Source organism: Stegodyphus dumicola, chromosome 7 (genome assembly GCF_044657685.1).
Source record: "Stegodyphus dumicola isolate Sdum_Otavi_A_Nest chromosome 7, ASM4465768v1".
NCBI classification, from domain to species: Eukaryota; Metazoa; Arthropoda; class Arachnida; order Araneae; family Eresidae; genus Stegodyphus; species Stegodyphus dumicola.
Genome location: NC_140774.1, coordinates 136,318,899 through 136,335,666, shown reverse-complemented (window position 1 = coordinate 136,335,666; position 16,768 = coordinate 136,318,899). Strand labels below are relative to the sequence as shown.

At 31.6% G+C, this 16,768-nt stretch overlaps 1 protein-coding gene across 3 annotated transcripts in view; it reads left to right on the top strand.

Annotated features, from left to right (window-relative positions):
* LOC118189478 (hemocytin-like) overlaps nucleotides 1-16,768 on the top strand; it is a 728,690-nt gene that overhangs the window by 316,553 nt on the left and 395,369 nt on the right. For all 3 annotated transcript variants that reach the window (XM_085820839.1, XM_085820840.1, XM_085820838.1), the window contains exons 34-36: nucleotides 1,923-2,164; nucleotides 11,468-11,646; nucleotides 16,228-16,490. In XM_085820839.1, the coding sequence (XP_085676965.1) occupies nucleotides 1,923-2,164; nucleotides 11,468-11,646; nucleotides 16,228-16,490 (684 nt within the window). The remainder of the gene's footprint in view (nucleotides 1-1,922; nucleotides 2,165-11,467; nucleotides 11,647-16,227; nucleotides 16,491-16,768) is intronic.

Genomic DNA, 16,768 nt, shown 5'->3' with positions numbered 1-16,768 from the left:
TGCAGTGAATCTTACTTTTCTGTTTCTCACTGGATTATGCATCTTTTGATTACGAGTGAAAACAGCTTGTGATAGTCTCTCTAATTTTTTAAGGAGATTAGGCTGGAATAATTTATTCTGCAACATATATCCTTAAAATGCAATAAACAACTGCTGAACGACAGATTTTTTTAAACTGAAATATTCCTGAATCTATTATAAATTTCGTAACTTTACAACTAGAAAAATTGTGCTCGTCTAGTATAGTTTGTCTCACAGACGGTTTCTCTATAGCCAAAAGCTTCCACTGCAAATTCAAATTTTAAAAGAACTGTCAGGCTAATATCAAAAACGCATAACCAGAAATTTTTTGAACATATAACAACGTAGTCATGTCACATTTTAAGTGCAAATAAAATACCCATATGAATGAAAGTGATAAAACAAAATGAATAATAATACATTACGATCTTTTGTTCCTTTTAAATGCGGGATTCCTCAGTTTACGCTGACGGAAAACTTGATGGATATGAAAATAAATAAATAAAAATATCTAAAATCTTTTAGATTTTATATTACGCCTAAAGGGATATTTTCTATCATTTTGTGTATTACCTTTATTTATTAAATATCATATTCTTCGCACTTAAACCACATAAAACTCAATTCAAGAGCAATATCACAAAATATTTAAAAATAGTATAGCTTTAGAATTTCCCATAGACAATTTCGTGCACTGGAGATAACTTTTTCCGTAGTGTTGTCATTGATTTTTTTATTTATAGTAAATGGCTATTCAAAACTAACTATTCAACACAAACCAGTCCATATATTTTAGCCATGTTTAGTTTTTTAAGACCCTCATTTCTCAAAGAAATCTTCCAGATTTTTTTAGGGTATAAAAGGAATTGTTTGAAAAGAAATTGCTATGTTTTTTCTGACTGTACGCTAATCTCCTTATTCTATATTAGTTTTAAATTTTTACCTTGAAATCTTGCCTAAAATCAAACGGCGAACCCTAGGTGTGCCCAAATTGGGCTCACCGATAATCTAGGACGACTGAGAGTCTGTATTCTTTGTTTCTATGCATCTCATAGGTCAGTTCATTGACAACAATGCTCATTTCAGCACACTTTTCGAAGCTTTATTCAATCAGGGCACACCCACAAAAAAAAAAGAATAAGTTCTATCTTCACAAAATTTTGCTAGCGTACTCCTCTAGGCCTAATTAGACTACCTAACTTTTTTTTATCAAAACTCGGACTTTAAAAGGTAGCGTTCCGGAAAGGGTTAACAGTGATTCAACACAAATTCCCGTTTCGAGACTAATAGCCCTTCTGAGCTAATGCTCCTTTGGACTAATAATGTGGAAGAAAATAGTATCCTGTATTCCACAATACTATCTACTGGGTGCATTTGAGTAAACCCCATAATTAGCCCTAGACATTCACCTTAAATAATTACGTTTTATTTTTAAACTTATAATTCAACCAGCTTTAATAATATAAATTAGTAACTATCCCAGTTTTTTATCTATTACGTCGTTTTAACAAGCCTTTCTCTACAGTTAATAAATTAAATTTAGATAAAACGTAGATTTCAAAAAAATATTATTTATTGTTTTTATTATTAAAGTGATTATTTTCCTTGTTACTATTTTCGTTCTCTTTCTTTCATTTTCCCTGAAGATTAACATGGTAGCAAAATTCTCTATCTATTGTAAACAGACTACTAACAAAAACTAACTATTACTGGAAAATATCTATGAGTTCGTTATTGCAATAGAAATCCTGTAACAGCTCTTGATCACAATTGCACAAATGTATAAATCCTATGAAATTCTATACTAGCTAATGATATACTCGTAGTTACTCTGCATTATTACCATACATGTAATGATATTATTTTTATCCTCTCAACGTAAAATTTTGTTTCTATTCCAGCATATGCGAAGGTGGTTCATGGAATTGTGATTCGAACCCCTGTCCTGGTCTGTGTAGTGCGTGGGGCGATTCCCATTTCGAAACGTTCGACGGTCGGCTTTTCGATTTTGACGGCATATGTGACTATGTCATGGTGAAAGCACACGTTACTGACTCTGTTATTTTCTCGGTTGTCATTCAAAACGTCCCTTGTGGAATCGGAGGAGGAGCTAAATGTGGAAAGGCTGTTTCTATTACACTAGGTTAGATTTTATTTATATTAATTAGTAATTTTTCAGTGTTTCTATCTTCTCATATGATTTTAATAACAGTGTTTGTAAGAATTCTCTTCAGGTGCCTGTATTATGTTTTGATAAATTAGTGCCATAAATATCAGCTTTATATCTACTATAACAGCTTTATATTTATACAGTTTCATGTCCGTGTTTTCATATGATTTTAAAAGGTATATTGAAATAGATACGAAATAATTATTGAAGTACTTACGTTTTGTCCAAGTAACAGAATTTCTTGCGAAAATAACAAATAAATCCAAGAAAGAATAATCTTAAATTTTGAAAATGTTAAAAAAATTTGCTTTAAACTTAACTATTATCATAGAAATAATTAAAATTTACGTGAAATAACCATGAAATATTTCACTATTATGCTATCTCTGAATTAAAGTAATGCGGTTCGGCTTCTAAGGTCTGTAACGTATTTCTCCATGCTTACTGCGTGCTTTCGTGATGTAATTAGAAACGCATACGGCTAGCATCAAGAGGTCCAGAGTTCCAATTCCGGCAATGGCACGGCTCATTTTCATGTTTCTTTCTTTAAAAAACTTAGCAACTCTGCAAGTTATAAACACGATTTTAATTATAACTAAATGCCAAACCATTTAAATGGTAATAGTTAATTTAATTCTGAAAGATATCCTTGAAGCCCTGAACATTCATCAGTGGTCGTAGGTTTTAGGAATGGTTTTAATTTCGTTCTTTACTGTCTGAACATATTTAGAGACTTTATCTATTGAAATTGTTATTTCTGTTTTTGGCTCAGAAGAGAGTCTTTATATGTCTTATATATTGAGACATTATCATTGTATATACGAAAAATATTTTTTTTTTTCTGAACAAAAGAAAGTTTTCGCCTTGTACCCGAAATCTTTTTATCCCAAATAAAACTAACCAAATGCGGTATTTTACCAATACTGACAATATGTTTTCATCTGTGAAGAGTTCAAGAAATATGTCTCAGATTTGCTTTTATTTCAAACATAATCTAATGAATGCTAGTTAAGTATAAACTCGTTATTTCACATTTTTGTTATTTAATTATGTGAGTCTGCATAGTTTGTTTCTGGTTTCAGTCTTATCTTTTACCAGTTTTGCTTAGGCTGATAAAATGCAGAATAAATCAGACTGAGAAAAGAATCTTAATTATTAATCTGGAATTGCTTCTACAGTTCTTTTGTCAAACCGGTATTCATTACTTCAGAAAACATTATTCATTTTATGAATAGAACATATAAAGTATTTAGTAAAGATAGGATCAAGAACTTTCGAATATATTTGCGCTGCGTCTATAATTGCTAAATATAAAAAAGAATAACATCAGTTTTTAATTCCTATATTTTTGAAGCAGTGTCTATTATTTAATATCTAATATATTAGTATGTGAGAACTTTGATTGCAATGTTGTGCAACTGCTAAACGAACAAATTGAACTTCCTATAATAATACTTACTAATTAATACTAATAAGTATTATAATACTATAAGTATATAATATTATATATATTACTAATAAGTATTATAATACTATATAATACTTGAATTGATTGAAGAAACTTCCTATTATCCTATAAAATTATGGATGCAGTTTAACTAATCTTCGCCAAGAATAAAATATATCCATCAGTGAAGAAGTGAATACGATTGCTGAGTACTGGTAATTCAATTTAAGTTCGATTCCCGACCATAAGATTGACTGCACAGGCGCTTTCTGTCTTTCACTTCCTTCTGATGTAAATGCAAGTCACTTTCCCTAAGAAACTCTTCCACAAAAACGAGGCCTAAGGCTTATAGCTCTAGTGTGCTTTGTTAAGGTCAAATAATTCAGTCTGGAAATAGTTTTGGCGTCAACGCTACAGTTTCTCGTGAACGTCAACAAAAGTACTTAGTAAGACTGCAAAGACAAGAATTGTTGCGTGGTCCTTTTAAGAAGTGACTAAGAACAAATTAATTTTTCCTCAAGTCTGACATAAAATATGAATTGCGTTGTGTAAATTAAACCGGAATAACCTCGTGTTGATGACTGGTGAAGATCATGAGTAATAATACAAGGTAAATAAAACATATAAATGTTATCGAATGGAATTTATTTATCAATTCTAGTTCATCTAAAACATTTAAAATATTCTATAGAAAAAAAAATTCATCCCGGGAGAAATTTAAAGAAAAGGGGAAAATGGAAAATTTAATTGCACATCATACTTAGGAACAGACTATTATTATTATTTTTATTTATGACTTGTGACATAGCCTTATTCAGTTTAATTTTATCTTCTTATTTCTTATATTTACTTAATTAAATCTACTTTAGTAATGTATTTATAAAAGGTTTTGCAGAACAAAATATTAACCAACATATTGCACATTTAAAAAATTAGAAATAAAGTTCATGACAACTACTGCGTTAATGTAAAATTAATATTGCACCAGAGAGATGACACAAAAGTCAGTGTGAGAACCAAACAATTAAGTAATTTAATCTATTTCAAAATCAATTTAAATAATGATTTGAATATACATTAGAGAAAATTTAGACGTCCAACCTCTACTACTCCTCTTCACTATCCTTTGAAATATCTAAAATTTTCCCGTAAAGCATTTAAGGGGTCACTTGAAAATAAGTTAGTTAATTAAGGAAACCTTAAGGAAAATTAACATTTTTCGAAAATCCTTGCAAACTCTTGAAGAAATTAAGCTACATTTAGAATTTTACAAACTTAAAGAAGGAGTAAACCAAATAAAAGTAATTTTCTCAGCTAGAAAAAGTACGGCAAGGAAATAGCTGGAATTCCGTCTAGTTAACATAAGCTCCACCTCTGGATTTAACCGGAATACCGCAGGATCTGTTAGAAAGCTGGGCGAAACTTCTCGCTTCAGGGAAGAAATTCGGTCCTCTTGTTGACTACAGCCGGGCGAATAAGTAGAACTGGACACTGGACATCTTGTTGAGTACAGCAATAAGAATAAGTAGAACAGGAATCTGGACATCTGGGTGACTACATCAAGTAGATTAAGGACGGGGCCTCTGACTCCCATAGAAGTGCCATGGCTTGAAATATTAATGAAGCGGTACCAATAGAATTTGAACAAGGAGATATATTTTCAAATCGGTGAGTGCTGTCAAAGAGCAAATAAGTTTTAGAAGCATCGTGATACTTTCACGGGTGATCAACCTCTTTTCCTATTAGGTCACTAAGGACCGACTTTCCAACGACAGCCTCCGCATTATATTTTTCTACAGCTAAACGATGCGATGTAACTACGATTTCAGCGTCCCAGACGAGAGAGCAGCGAAGACCAGAAAAACATGCGAGAACACAAGAGTAAAAAAGCAAGAGAGGGAAATTCCCGCCTGCAACTTCTTTTAGATATGAAGAGAAGAGACTGCCGCATTGGCCAACAGGCGCTAGAAATTGTGAATAAAACCAGTTTTTTTAACCCCCCCGCCGTACGCTTTATAAAATTTCTCATTTTTCCCAAGCGTTAAATTAACCACAAATTCAAGCGTCGCCAAACGATTGCCAAATCAAAAACCAGCTGCGAAGGCCGAACTAGCAAACCTACTCGCCCCACCGGAAATCCCTTATCAGTGAAAGGAAGAGAGTTAGAAATCTTGCTAAAGCTTTGTCTTTTTCTACTTCCTTCCCCCAAATTCTTGATGCAATGAAAAATGGAAAATTTAGTTAAATAATTTAACATCTGTTAAAACTACAAATTTGAATGTAATCTTAAAGAGCTAATTTTTCTTCTTCTAGTGGTATAAGTTATGAATAGGTAAACTTAAGTTAATATAAAAACAAGATTATTACGTAGAAAAACACCTGATTCCATTCTGTGTCCAGCGCGTTCACAGAATAACGAGTGAAAAGAACGTACATTTCTTAAGTATCAAAAACCCCAATTAAATTTAAACAAATTAGCACAGAGACTGAATAAAATACCAGTTGTGTAGCATAAATTTAGAATGTAAATAAATTAATTTTTAATAAGTTATGAATTAATTACTTTACAGAATTTCGCTCCACAACAGAATTTACATCTGAAAAGAAAGCTTGCTTGCTTTTTTATGCGTTTTCAAACATAAATTTGATTTAAATACACTTACGCCAGGCAACCAAACTTCTTAGTAATACTTAGCAGCTCAGTCCTTAACATTTCATCGCGTCAGACACAAGCAATTGAAACAGATCACCTTTCTTAAATTGCAGTTAATTTCCGAAGCTACGCAGTCAAGAATATTCACATTTTCTCTCTGTCGTTTCGTTTCTCTCTTACATACTATTTCTCAAATGAAAAAAAGCTGACAAAACATCAGATTGAAATGCTGACTGTTAAAAATTAAAAAATACCTTACGTAGTTAAAAATATACAAGAACTGTATCCCAGATATCCTTTTAGGAATTAGTAACGTCATTGTTTTACTCGTACTTTTGTGCCAAACTGAAAGGCTGAATTAACTTCAAGGATAAATGAAGGAATCTAGATAGCTCAAGAAAGCATTACTCTGAACGTCTGTCCTATTTCATGTGCAAATTTTTTAATTAAATTTATCCCTATCGAATCGAAGCAGATTTTCAAAAGAGAAGCAATTTATATTTATGAGTTTTAAAACATTCCTTTTTGATATTTATCAGTTATATTGGCTCGTAAGTATTCATGTAATTCATATTTATGAGATGCATCTCTTGGGGAAGTATTCATGGAGAGCGAGAATTATAATTAAAACTATTTTCGTATAAAGACTTTATTAAGCAAAAAAAAAGACGCTGAGAAAAATCTAATTTCATTGATTGAAGCTATTTTATAGATGATTCTCATCGAAAACGTTTTGGAGTATGGTTGCGAATTCAGCAGCGATCCAACGTGACGTAACACGAGTGATATTTAATAAATGCTCTATAGAGCCGATGCTCTTCGGAAGGCAGATTTGTTCTTGACAAACAAAAAGTTAATTTTATCAAATGCATTTTAAATCAACCGTACCGTAAATGTTCTCTGTAGCATTAGATTGTTTAATCAGAAATTTCGTACTTCATGCATAAGTGGTACAGCAATTGACTAATAATCAGGAAATCTGAAGATGGAATCCCTGCGAAAGCATAGCTGATTTTCATGTTTACCACTTTGAAAATATCTAAAAGACTCTACAGGATAAGATAAATGCAGATTAAAATACAGAGGCTGGTAGAATAAAACATGAACATTTTTAAAAGAGAAAACGCCAATAAAAATAATTACATGCTAGAGTTCATAAAGAATAAAAAATAGTACATATCCGTTTTCAGCTTTATATTTAAATACTGATTCTACTAGAATTTAAAGAATCTTATAACTGTTTGCATAACTAATAAACTTTGAAACTTAATAATTTAACATTATAATAGAAAGAAATATGAATAAATTTAAAACGAAATGGGACTGAAATTGATACTACAGTGTTATACGGTTTTTCGTGAATTATTACCTACAACCTTGAAAGTATGAAAGAGTAATAGTTGCGTTCAATTTCATTCTCTTCATGCACTGTAACCTAAGTATTTAACTTTTATTAGTCTTCGTATAGTCACATAAATTCTAAGTTTTCCGTTTCGTTTTAGGCTAACCCCCCCCAGCTTTGTCCAGAAGGCTTTCTACTCTTAAGCATCCCCCCCACACACACTGCTTTATGAGGTTTCTCATTTGAATAAATATATCTCCTATTTTAACCTTTCGATTCTAAATTTTTTTAGGGTATATGTCTACTAATTCTTATGGATTCCATTTGGAACTTGGCGTTTGCCTCCGAGCGTCTATTAACATTCCAGGATGCTTTTAATCATATTTGTATATTCCTGCGTCTTATCTGATTTTATTAACTGTTTAGCTCTTAGTAATTGCAGGTTGGTTTTAATGTTTCATATTATGAAATATAGACAAATAAGATTCACTTTCGCAAAAATTTTCTTGCGAATTATATTTGTTTAAGTAATATATTTTTTAACAAATGAAATTATTATTATTCTCAGAAAAATATTTAATCCGGTTGAATGACCTTAAGGTATTAAAAACTTTGAGTCTGTTCTTCGTTTTGGATGCCTTTCAAGACATATCAGAATCACATTTTTTTTTAATATTTAAATATAAAATTCCGAATGGCTAGCTATTGCTTTATCCTAAGCCCACAAATGTTACAAAGCGTCTCTCAAACTGTAAATATATTCAGAATAGTTCATTAATTATTTACAGAAAGTAATTAAATAGATTTTACAAGGATTTTAACGTTTATTCACAAAGCATATGACTGCAAATTGTTTCAAAAACCGGACAAGATATTACGTGCTGTGTGCAAAATGTTTATTTCGTACAGTACGAATATGTATCGAACACTGCCTAATAACGCATAGATGAATATTTTCTGCAAACATTATACCATGCGTATCCTGCCATAAGACACGAATCAAAACAAAAGTCAGCGTGACGGTACACACATGATATATTCATGCATGTTGTGTTCCAGCGGAATTGTATTGTAGCGGAAATAAATTGCGGAAATAGTACATTTAACAGCCCCCCCCAAAAAATGTCACAATGAAGAGAAAAATTAATTAATGAAATTAATGCTAGGCGAAATAATTTTGCAAGCAACCAAATTTTGCCCTTTCTTTTTGTAACAATATACGCTTTGAATAACTGTTTCGGGAATTAATTTTATAAATTACTACAGTTGACTCTTTCTGTTATTCCCGTGGGTAAAATATACACATATATATATATATGTTTAAAATGTTGCGAGAAATGAAAGAAGATACAGTTCTGTAACTGGAAACGCAAGTCTAATTCAGGATTATATTTATTGTGTTACTATTGCCAATAAATTGTAGTTAAGAAGGAACTGCCTCCTACCACCATGCACGCATAAAACTTTCTTTTATTCATATTCTATTCCACGTACGCAATAAAATTTTCTATTTCACACACATAAAAGTTTCTTTTCTAAGAATTTTCTCTTTTTTTCTTTTCAAAGAGAGTAAAACTTAAAAAACACAGGAAAAATTAATTTGTTTAATTTGTTATCTTAGAGGAAATACTCAAACTGTTGTTTGAATACCTAATATTATATATATTTAAAATATATATAATTATCAGATAGAAAGTGCACAAACTATTCTTTCTCAAGTAACATTCGTATATCCCACAATTGGGCGAGAGAATATACCAAAGTGTTTTCTTCCGTATGGCTATTGCAAATTTCAATTCTTAATCAGCATCGAATATAATGTAAAAAATTGAATATGTTCGTCTCAGTATATTAATGAGCATCAAAATAATTAAAGAGCGTAATACATTTTTTAAGCTAAAACCATTAATTAATCGTAAACAGCAACTTCTTAGTGCAGTTTTGAAATTAATAAAAGTTGACTTCAGTCTGAATAAAAGAGAGCTGAGACAAAGTTAGTACAATTCGAATTAATTTCAATCAAACTTTCAAATAAAACTTATAACAACCAAAATTGCAAACGGATAGAAAATACTTTCCACCCAGAATTCTTTACAGAATAATGGAAATCAGCTGCAAAAGTTTCTTGGAACAGAAATTTAGATCAACTCGTCAACTAAACAGGCTTTTGCATACAAGGATTTTCTCTCATGTATTAAATTTTCTTAAAGCCTTAGTAAAAGAAGATAGAAACTTACTGATTAATTGTTTCCTCGAGGAATTCATAAATTAAATGTACTAGTTAATTGAGGTATTAATATTATTCCAGGAAATGCAGCAGCTTTTAATTAGTAACTCAACAGGAAACATGTTGGCTAGAAGTACATCAACACACTCTCGCTTTGATACAGTGACAAAGAAGGTACTTCTGAGTTATGTTTAAGTAGATGGTAATTTGTTGTCGCTGTCTTGGAAATGGTGAGCGTGAGCAAGAATTTACGGGCAACTGATCTGCGGGAAAGTTTTCATTTCTTAAAAATCCGAACAGCAGAAGCAATTTATATTCCCAGCATATGTGCACTGCGAAAACAAAGGGACATTTCTATGTCTCCCGTTCTACTGGGCCAGATGACGAAATTCAAATTGCGTTTTTCATGTCTTCAAAGCTCTACTTAGGATATATATTAGATTTATATATAGCATCATGACACAAAATCGGACTATTTCTGAAATGACATGCCAATTCATTTCCACATTTCGATTCTATGACTCAAATTACTCCTAAGTATTGAATTTTGTAAAATTTGGTGCGAAATTTATGGAGAAATTCAAAACTTTATCTTGGCGTTTTCCTTTCAGTTTTCGCCAAGAATAATTTACTTGGCGAAATTCTTAATTTAAAGCAACCTATTTTCCTTTTCTTTTTTTCATTGTATACGGACGGGAAAAAAGTCATCGTTTATACTTTCAAACAACTTTAATGAAGGGCGTAAACCATGGCGTTATTACGGCATGCATATTATAGTGAAATACTAGCCACGATGCACAATTTCAGAGCTGTAAGCTTTTCAGAGATGGTTACACTCATCAGTAAAACACATTGTGCCAGACTATTTATTGCGGTTAAGAATATCAGCATTGCAATCCTTGGACAGACGGTGAACAGAGATTCATACTCAAACGTTCTGAAATCTCATTGAAGCTATGAAACTGTGAGAAAGAAATACCGGATTTTATCAGGAAACGATGTTTTTTCCCTCTAAGACAATATTCAACTGTATATTAGTGCCGTAAAGTTGACAGCAATGTTTAAGATAAGGTAATATTAAAATAAGTTCCATATATCTCATGCGTAGTTCCAGGAGATTTGAATGCATTCTAAATTTCGAAAAGACAGCTCATAGGAAAGATGCTCTGTTAAGTTGTACTATGGCAGTTAATTATGATTAATGAAAAATCTCCCTCTTTGCACTGCTAGAAATTATGTCATAAACAATCTGTTTCATACTTCTGAATCACACACGAAACGCTTAAAAAGCGTGGAGAACTCTGAAAAAGAAAATTGAAAAATGATTGCAAAATCATCTCTAATTATAAATAAAAGAGTAAACATTAAAACTCTGCAATCAGTAAACATACATTATAAAAATTTAATTTATAATTCAGCATATTTTTATTCACTTAAGTCAGTATTATAATTAATTTATGATTACAGATTCGATATCTATAAATATATTATGTACGTTATCGCTAAATTGCCCTCGTAGCTTAAATGAAAATGTGAAATTATTTATTAACAATTTTGTTATTTTAGAATTGCTTGGATAGTGAGTTTAAAACTTTCCTTTGTTTTAGGGTCCTCGAATGTTATTTTGACTCGGGAGCATCCTCTGCCTGTAGTTCCTGAAACTTCTGGGTTCACAGTGAGTTCTGCTGGGATGTTTACTTTGGTCAATACTGATATTGGCATCACAATCCAGTGGGATCGAAACACAAGAGTGTACGTTATAGCTCAGCCCATGTGGGAAAGCAAGGTGATGATACACCATAAATAACTTTTATCTTCTTCAAGTACAGGATGAGTCAGTAATATGCCTATGAGATTCTTTGCGTCATATGCTGAGAGTATTATGGCTAAGAAAAGTGAAACAGATCTTCTGAAAAGTAAATACTTGAATAAATACATGCGACGGCGCATTCAGAGCGCTTTTTTCTGGCCTCAAGCAGCTCGCTGTTTCTTAAGCGTTCTCGATAATATCGATCTTGCTGCATCAGTGCTGCTGCGAATCCTTCCAGAAGGTTAATTTTCTGAATGTTTCCTGGTCTTTTTCTTTTTTTTTCCTCAGTCAAAAGCAATAATTCTGTCTTAGCATTACACGTCACGTGTTCTCCATCAAAATTGGAAGCAGAACTGAGCAAAGTCGTACTGTCACTTGTGTGGTGCTCAAGACTCCTTCCAACGACAGATGCAGTCTTCCGCTCCTTGCTACGATGAATTTCATGGGCTTGTTCCGAAGTTAATGTCAAGTGAGATAAGTCACAACATCAAAACAAAAATTCACTTTAAATATATTTTTCCATTATTGTTATGCGTAATTAATAAATTTGTTTTTTGTTGTTTTTCTGTTTTACAGTAAGTTGATAATTTTGCAGGATACAAACCAATAATGATAAAAAATGTCCATTTTCAAAAGACGAATCACCTACATAACCTCAAACTAATAAGAATCGAACCTTGCTTTCTTTTTGCTTAAACAACACGAGTTTCAAAATTTACAGCACAACATCAAATTTAAAAAGGGCATTCTCTGAAATCTCAATGAAAAAAACTTTAATGGAGTAAATGGTTGAATTCAATGTAGCTTTGTATCAATTGATCAATGGTTCTTGAGTCAATGCGTGACACAATGAGATTTCTTATGGTAGGTTTATTGCTGTATGTGTGTTCTGTTTTCCGAGAACTGTGTTCCACACTTGCCTCTTATAGCCTTTATTCAGAGCGCGGAGAAAGGTGAGGGGATAAAAGAAAAAGACTAGAAATATACCTTCTCTATTTATAATAGATTTATCATGAATAAATTTTTAATTTTATAATTTTTGAGTTGAAAATTGCAGAAATTCTGGGAACAATTAAGAAAATTACAAAATAATTCAGACTAAGATATGCACAAAATTCGTTATATCTAATTTTTATGCATTTGGAGGATTTCTATAGCCGCATAAAATAACACTACATGTATAGGAAATTCGAAAACCCAAAAGGTTCGTTCGTTACATCTAGGTTTCTTTAAAAACCAGGCCCGCTACATTGGATTTTGCTTGTAATACAAAATGTTAAATTTTCATATTATTTGAATCAATTAACAAATTTAAAATACTTAAAGCAGTAATCTTGGTTTCGCTGAGCTTAGCAAAAAAATAACGTTATCATACAGTTTGTAGAAACATTAGGATTTATTTGGAGACCGGAGAGATGAAAAATATGCAACCGCCTTCGCCGGGAATCGAACAACGGACCTCTGGAATACCGGCCCAGCGTGCTACCGTTACACCACGAAGGCACGCTAGGGAAGTGGGAGAAATACCTTTCAAGTTTGAGTCCGGTTATTGTAGTCAGAATAATTACAGCCCAATTGTGCTCTACATTTTATTTATGTTAAAATTTTTTTATTCTAAAATAAATTCAGCTGTACCTATATGTTTAACTTTCAGAGGCAAACATCTATTTCATAATTTTCTTCACGTTATTTTTAATTATTTTCCACTATCATCCTAAAACTTACGTCCTTAATTAGAGACGTACGACGCTCATAAATTAAAAACTGATTTCGATACACTTTTCCATTAATAATCTCATTACAGATAGATAGATAGATAGATAGAGATTTATAGCTCAAGCGAAATTTATCTTACCCTTACGTCTCGATAAAAAAAGATCGATTTCTTTCCCAGCTATCCCATTATATCTTCCCTGCAGGATCTGATTCCATACGGATATTTATAGCAATCCCTCTTATTCGACGACCTTTATTAAATTACGGATATCAAGCGAATCGAAAGCTTCTCTTTCTCAAAGCTTACTATATCCTGTATTAGTAATTTATCATTATTTAACGTGGAAAGAAATAATGATATTCAATAAGAGATTACATCAATTATTTTTGTTTGGATAATTTTAATCCAATTTCTAAAATAGTAGATTTCTGGGTATTGGATATTTTGAGATATGAATTTCTTTTGACGTTTCCAAGCGTGTTAGCGTATTTAAAGTAAAGAAATGATGAATTAAAAAGGATCTAGTGGTGATATCTGAATGAAGTGTTTATTTTCATACATTCATTCCATTTGTAATATAAATACATTCACTTTACTAGGAATCCCTGAAGCAGACCGCTTTACAGCCGAATACCCATCGATTGCATTGTCATCATTATTTACTTAACCATTCAATTTCAACATGTTCCATTCTTGAGAAAAGGTTCCCAAGTAATACCCTAAAGACCCGAAACGCAGACTGACTGAACTAATAATATATTATCGGTTTTCTATACGTCTAGAAATACTTGAAATTCTCCAATCTCCCAATGCCGACAGCTATAATTAGCTTTCAACTAACTTACTAGCGGCAACCAATCGATTCTGAAATATTAGGTTCATTAGACACTAGAAGACTTTTAAGACGATCTTCGAAGTAGCAGATTAACACATAGCCCTTATTTGCTTCATCATATTAACGTATCTACAGTGAGTCAAGTATTGAATAATAATTAGTAAACGGCCCAAGACTAAAATCAGATTAGCTTTTGTGTCAGTTTAATTTCAACCAATTTTATAAATGGAATGATTTAATTGCATTCTTTACGCATAGAATACTTTATTCTTTACACTTTCAAGCATTAGATCATGTATTTCGACTTACATGTAATTTATTTCAAGGAACAAAGCGAAATATTTTGCAAGAAATTAATTCCGTGGGATTAACAAATTTCATAAAATGTGTAAAAGAATTCAATAAATTGTTAATAAAGAATAGAGATAAACAACAGTAACCGTTTAACAATACAGATGTTTTACTTTTCTGGGCTTTTCGTTTAAAGGGGTTTTAAAATGCTTTAGTCTAATTGTTTAGAGTCACCGTTATCGAAATATTTTCCGTTATTTTTATTGAAAATCCTAGTTTGTAATTTAACATGCTTTGTAAAGGTACACAGATATTTTCAGCTCTTAATCTGCAAAAATAAGTATTGGCCTTCTGTTCAATATAGCTTCAAATTATAATAAAAATATATGAAATATTACATTTGCTAAACACGGAGTTTCAAATTAAAGCAAAAAGTCACATTCGTGATTCTGCATTTGACATACGAAATACATGCTATCGATAATTTAAGTTACTGTAAATCAGTGCATTCCGGAAGCCATTATTTTATGTTTTGAATATTTTTATGGTAAATTTCATCTGTAAACTTAAAAAGGTTATGATAATTTAGAGCAATGTAATTGTTTTTATTTTTTTGAACGAAAAAATGTTTTTTCCCCTTGGGGATGGGGGATGAATAAATTGCCTTTCAAAGCCAAATAAAAGTTAAAAATTTAAAATATCAATTAAAATGTGCGTTGGAAGCTATTGGATTCGAATTGAGATCTTCTGGTTAGCAGCTATGCACATTAATAGGCTACACCATTTGCACATTAATACCCTTTGCAGCAAGGAATTTTATTAGTATTAATATTATTTAGACTTAGAGTCTAGGTTTATTGCTTAACTGTGAGAGAGTAATTATGTGAACTATCATTTCACCCAAGTATGTACTTACAGTCCTTTATAATTTCGTAGAATTTCGGAGAAGCTGATGGGACTAATGTTCTTGGGAATTACTTTTCCCAAGAAGAATATAAGAATCTTTAATGCCTTCTGCTGTGAAATTTAGAAACATGCAGCTTATTTCATTTTTCACGTGTATAACAATAACATAATCCATGATTTTTTTATCTGAGCCCATTCCTTAGCCTTTGATTACATTAATTACACCTTCTATATCAAGAAACACATTTAGGATGCCTAATCAGCATATTTAGAATTATTAACATGTTGGAAATTGTTATTTAACTGTAGAACTTCTAGTAGGTTACCATCATTTCTCAAATAACGGTTAAAGATTGTACGATCATTTTACAGAACAACAACTTAAAGCTTCCACGAAAAACATTCGTATCTTTAATTTGGCCAGTGAATGTTCATTGTTTGTCTCCCAAACTATTCTCCTGTTAAAGTAAGTATTTATAATAAATACTCGAACTTTTCTTAATTTAATTCCGCAGTCGGTCTTAAACTAGCAACCAATGTGAACTTTGCATAATCTAATTTAATCACTTTAACCATTCAATCAATACAGCCAATCAATACAGAATACCGTTTGTTTAGACTTCTGGAAGTAATAGTTACTAAATTTTATTTTTACATTACGCTCAGCAATTAGTTTGTCTATATCTTGCCAACACATCTACTATTTTGCATCTTATTATCTGTCGAATTTTAGTTACCTTCTTGTTAAGTTTTCAGTTATTTCTGTTTTTGACAATTTTATTAACGATTTCCTAATACTGCATTCTAGTTGCAAGGCTTGTGCGGAGATTTTAATTCAGATGCTTCTGACGACTTTCGACCTCCATCTGGCGGCATACCTCTCGTCTTAGCTAAAGATTTCGCAGATAGTTGGCGAGTACATAAGTATTGCAAGCCAGCCAAGCAACCTAAAGATGCATGTGAAGAAAATCCAGAAAGAAGATCGTGGTCTCGTCAGAAATGCATTGTTTTGAAATCTGACCTCTTTAAGCCTTGTCATCACCAAGTCGAAGTGGAAGAATATTATAAGAGGTCAGTTTTAAAATATTTTAAATACAATCTGAAAGACGATAAAACGTAAATTTCATATATTGGTCATAGATTAGTAAGTTTTAAAACTAATTAACGGATGCAATAGTAAACAATTGCTAAAAACTGAAAGAAAACAGTAAATAAGTTATACATTGTAAAGTGCTACAGGCTCAAACCTTTTCAGCGTATAACTGATATATGAATTACAGCATCACACGATATATATATTTATTTATCGAATAGATAGAACAGAGTATGATTAGCACAGATTTTTTTAA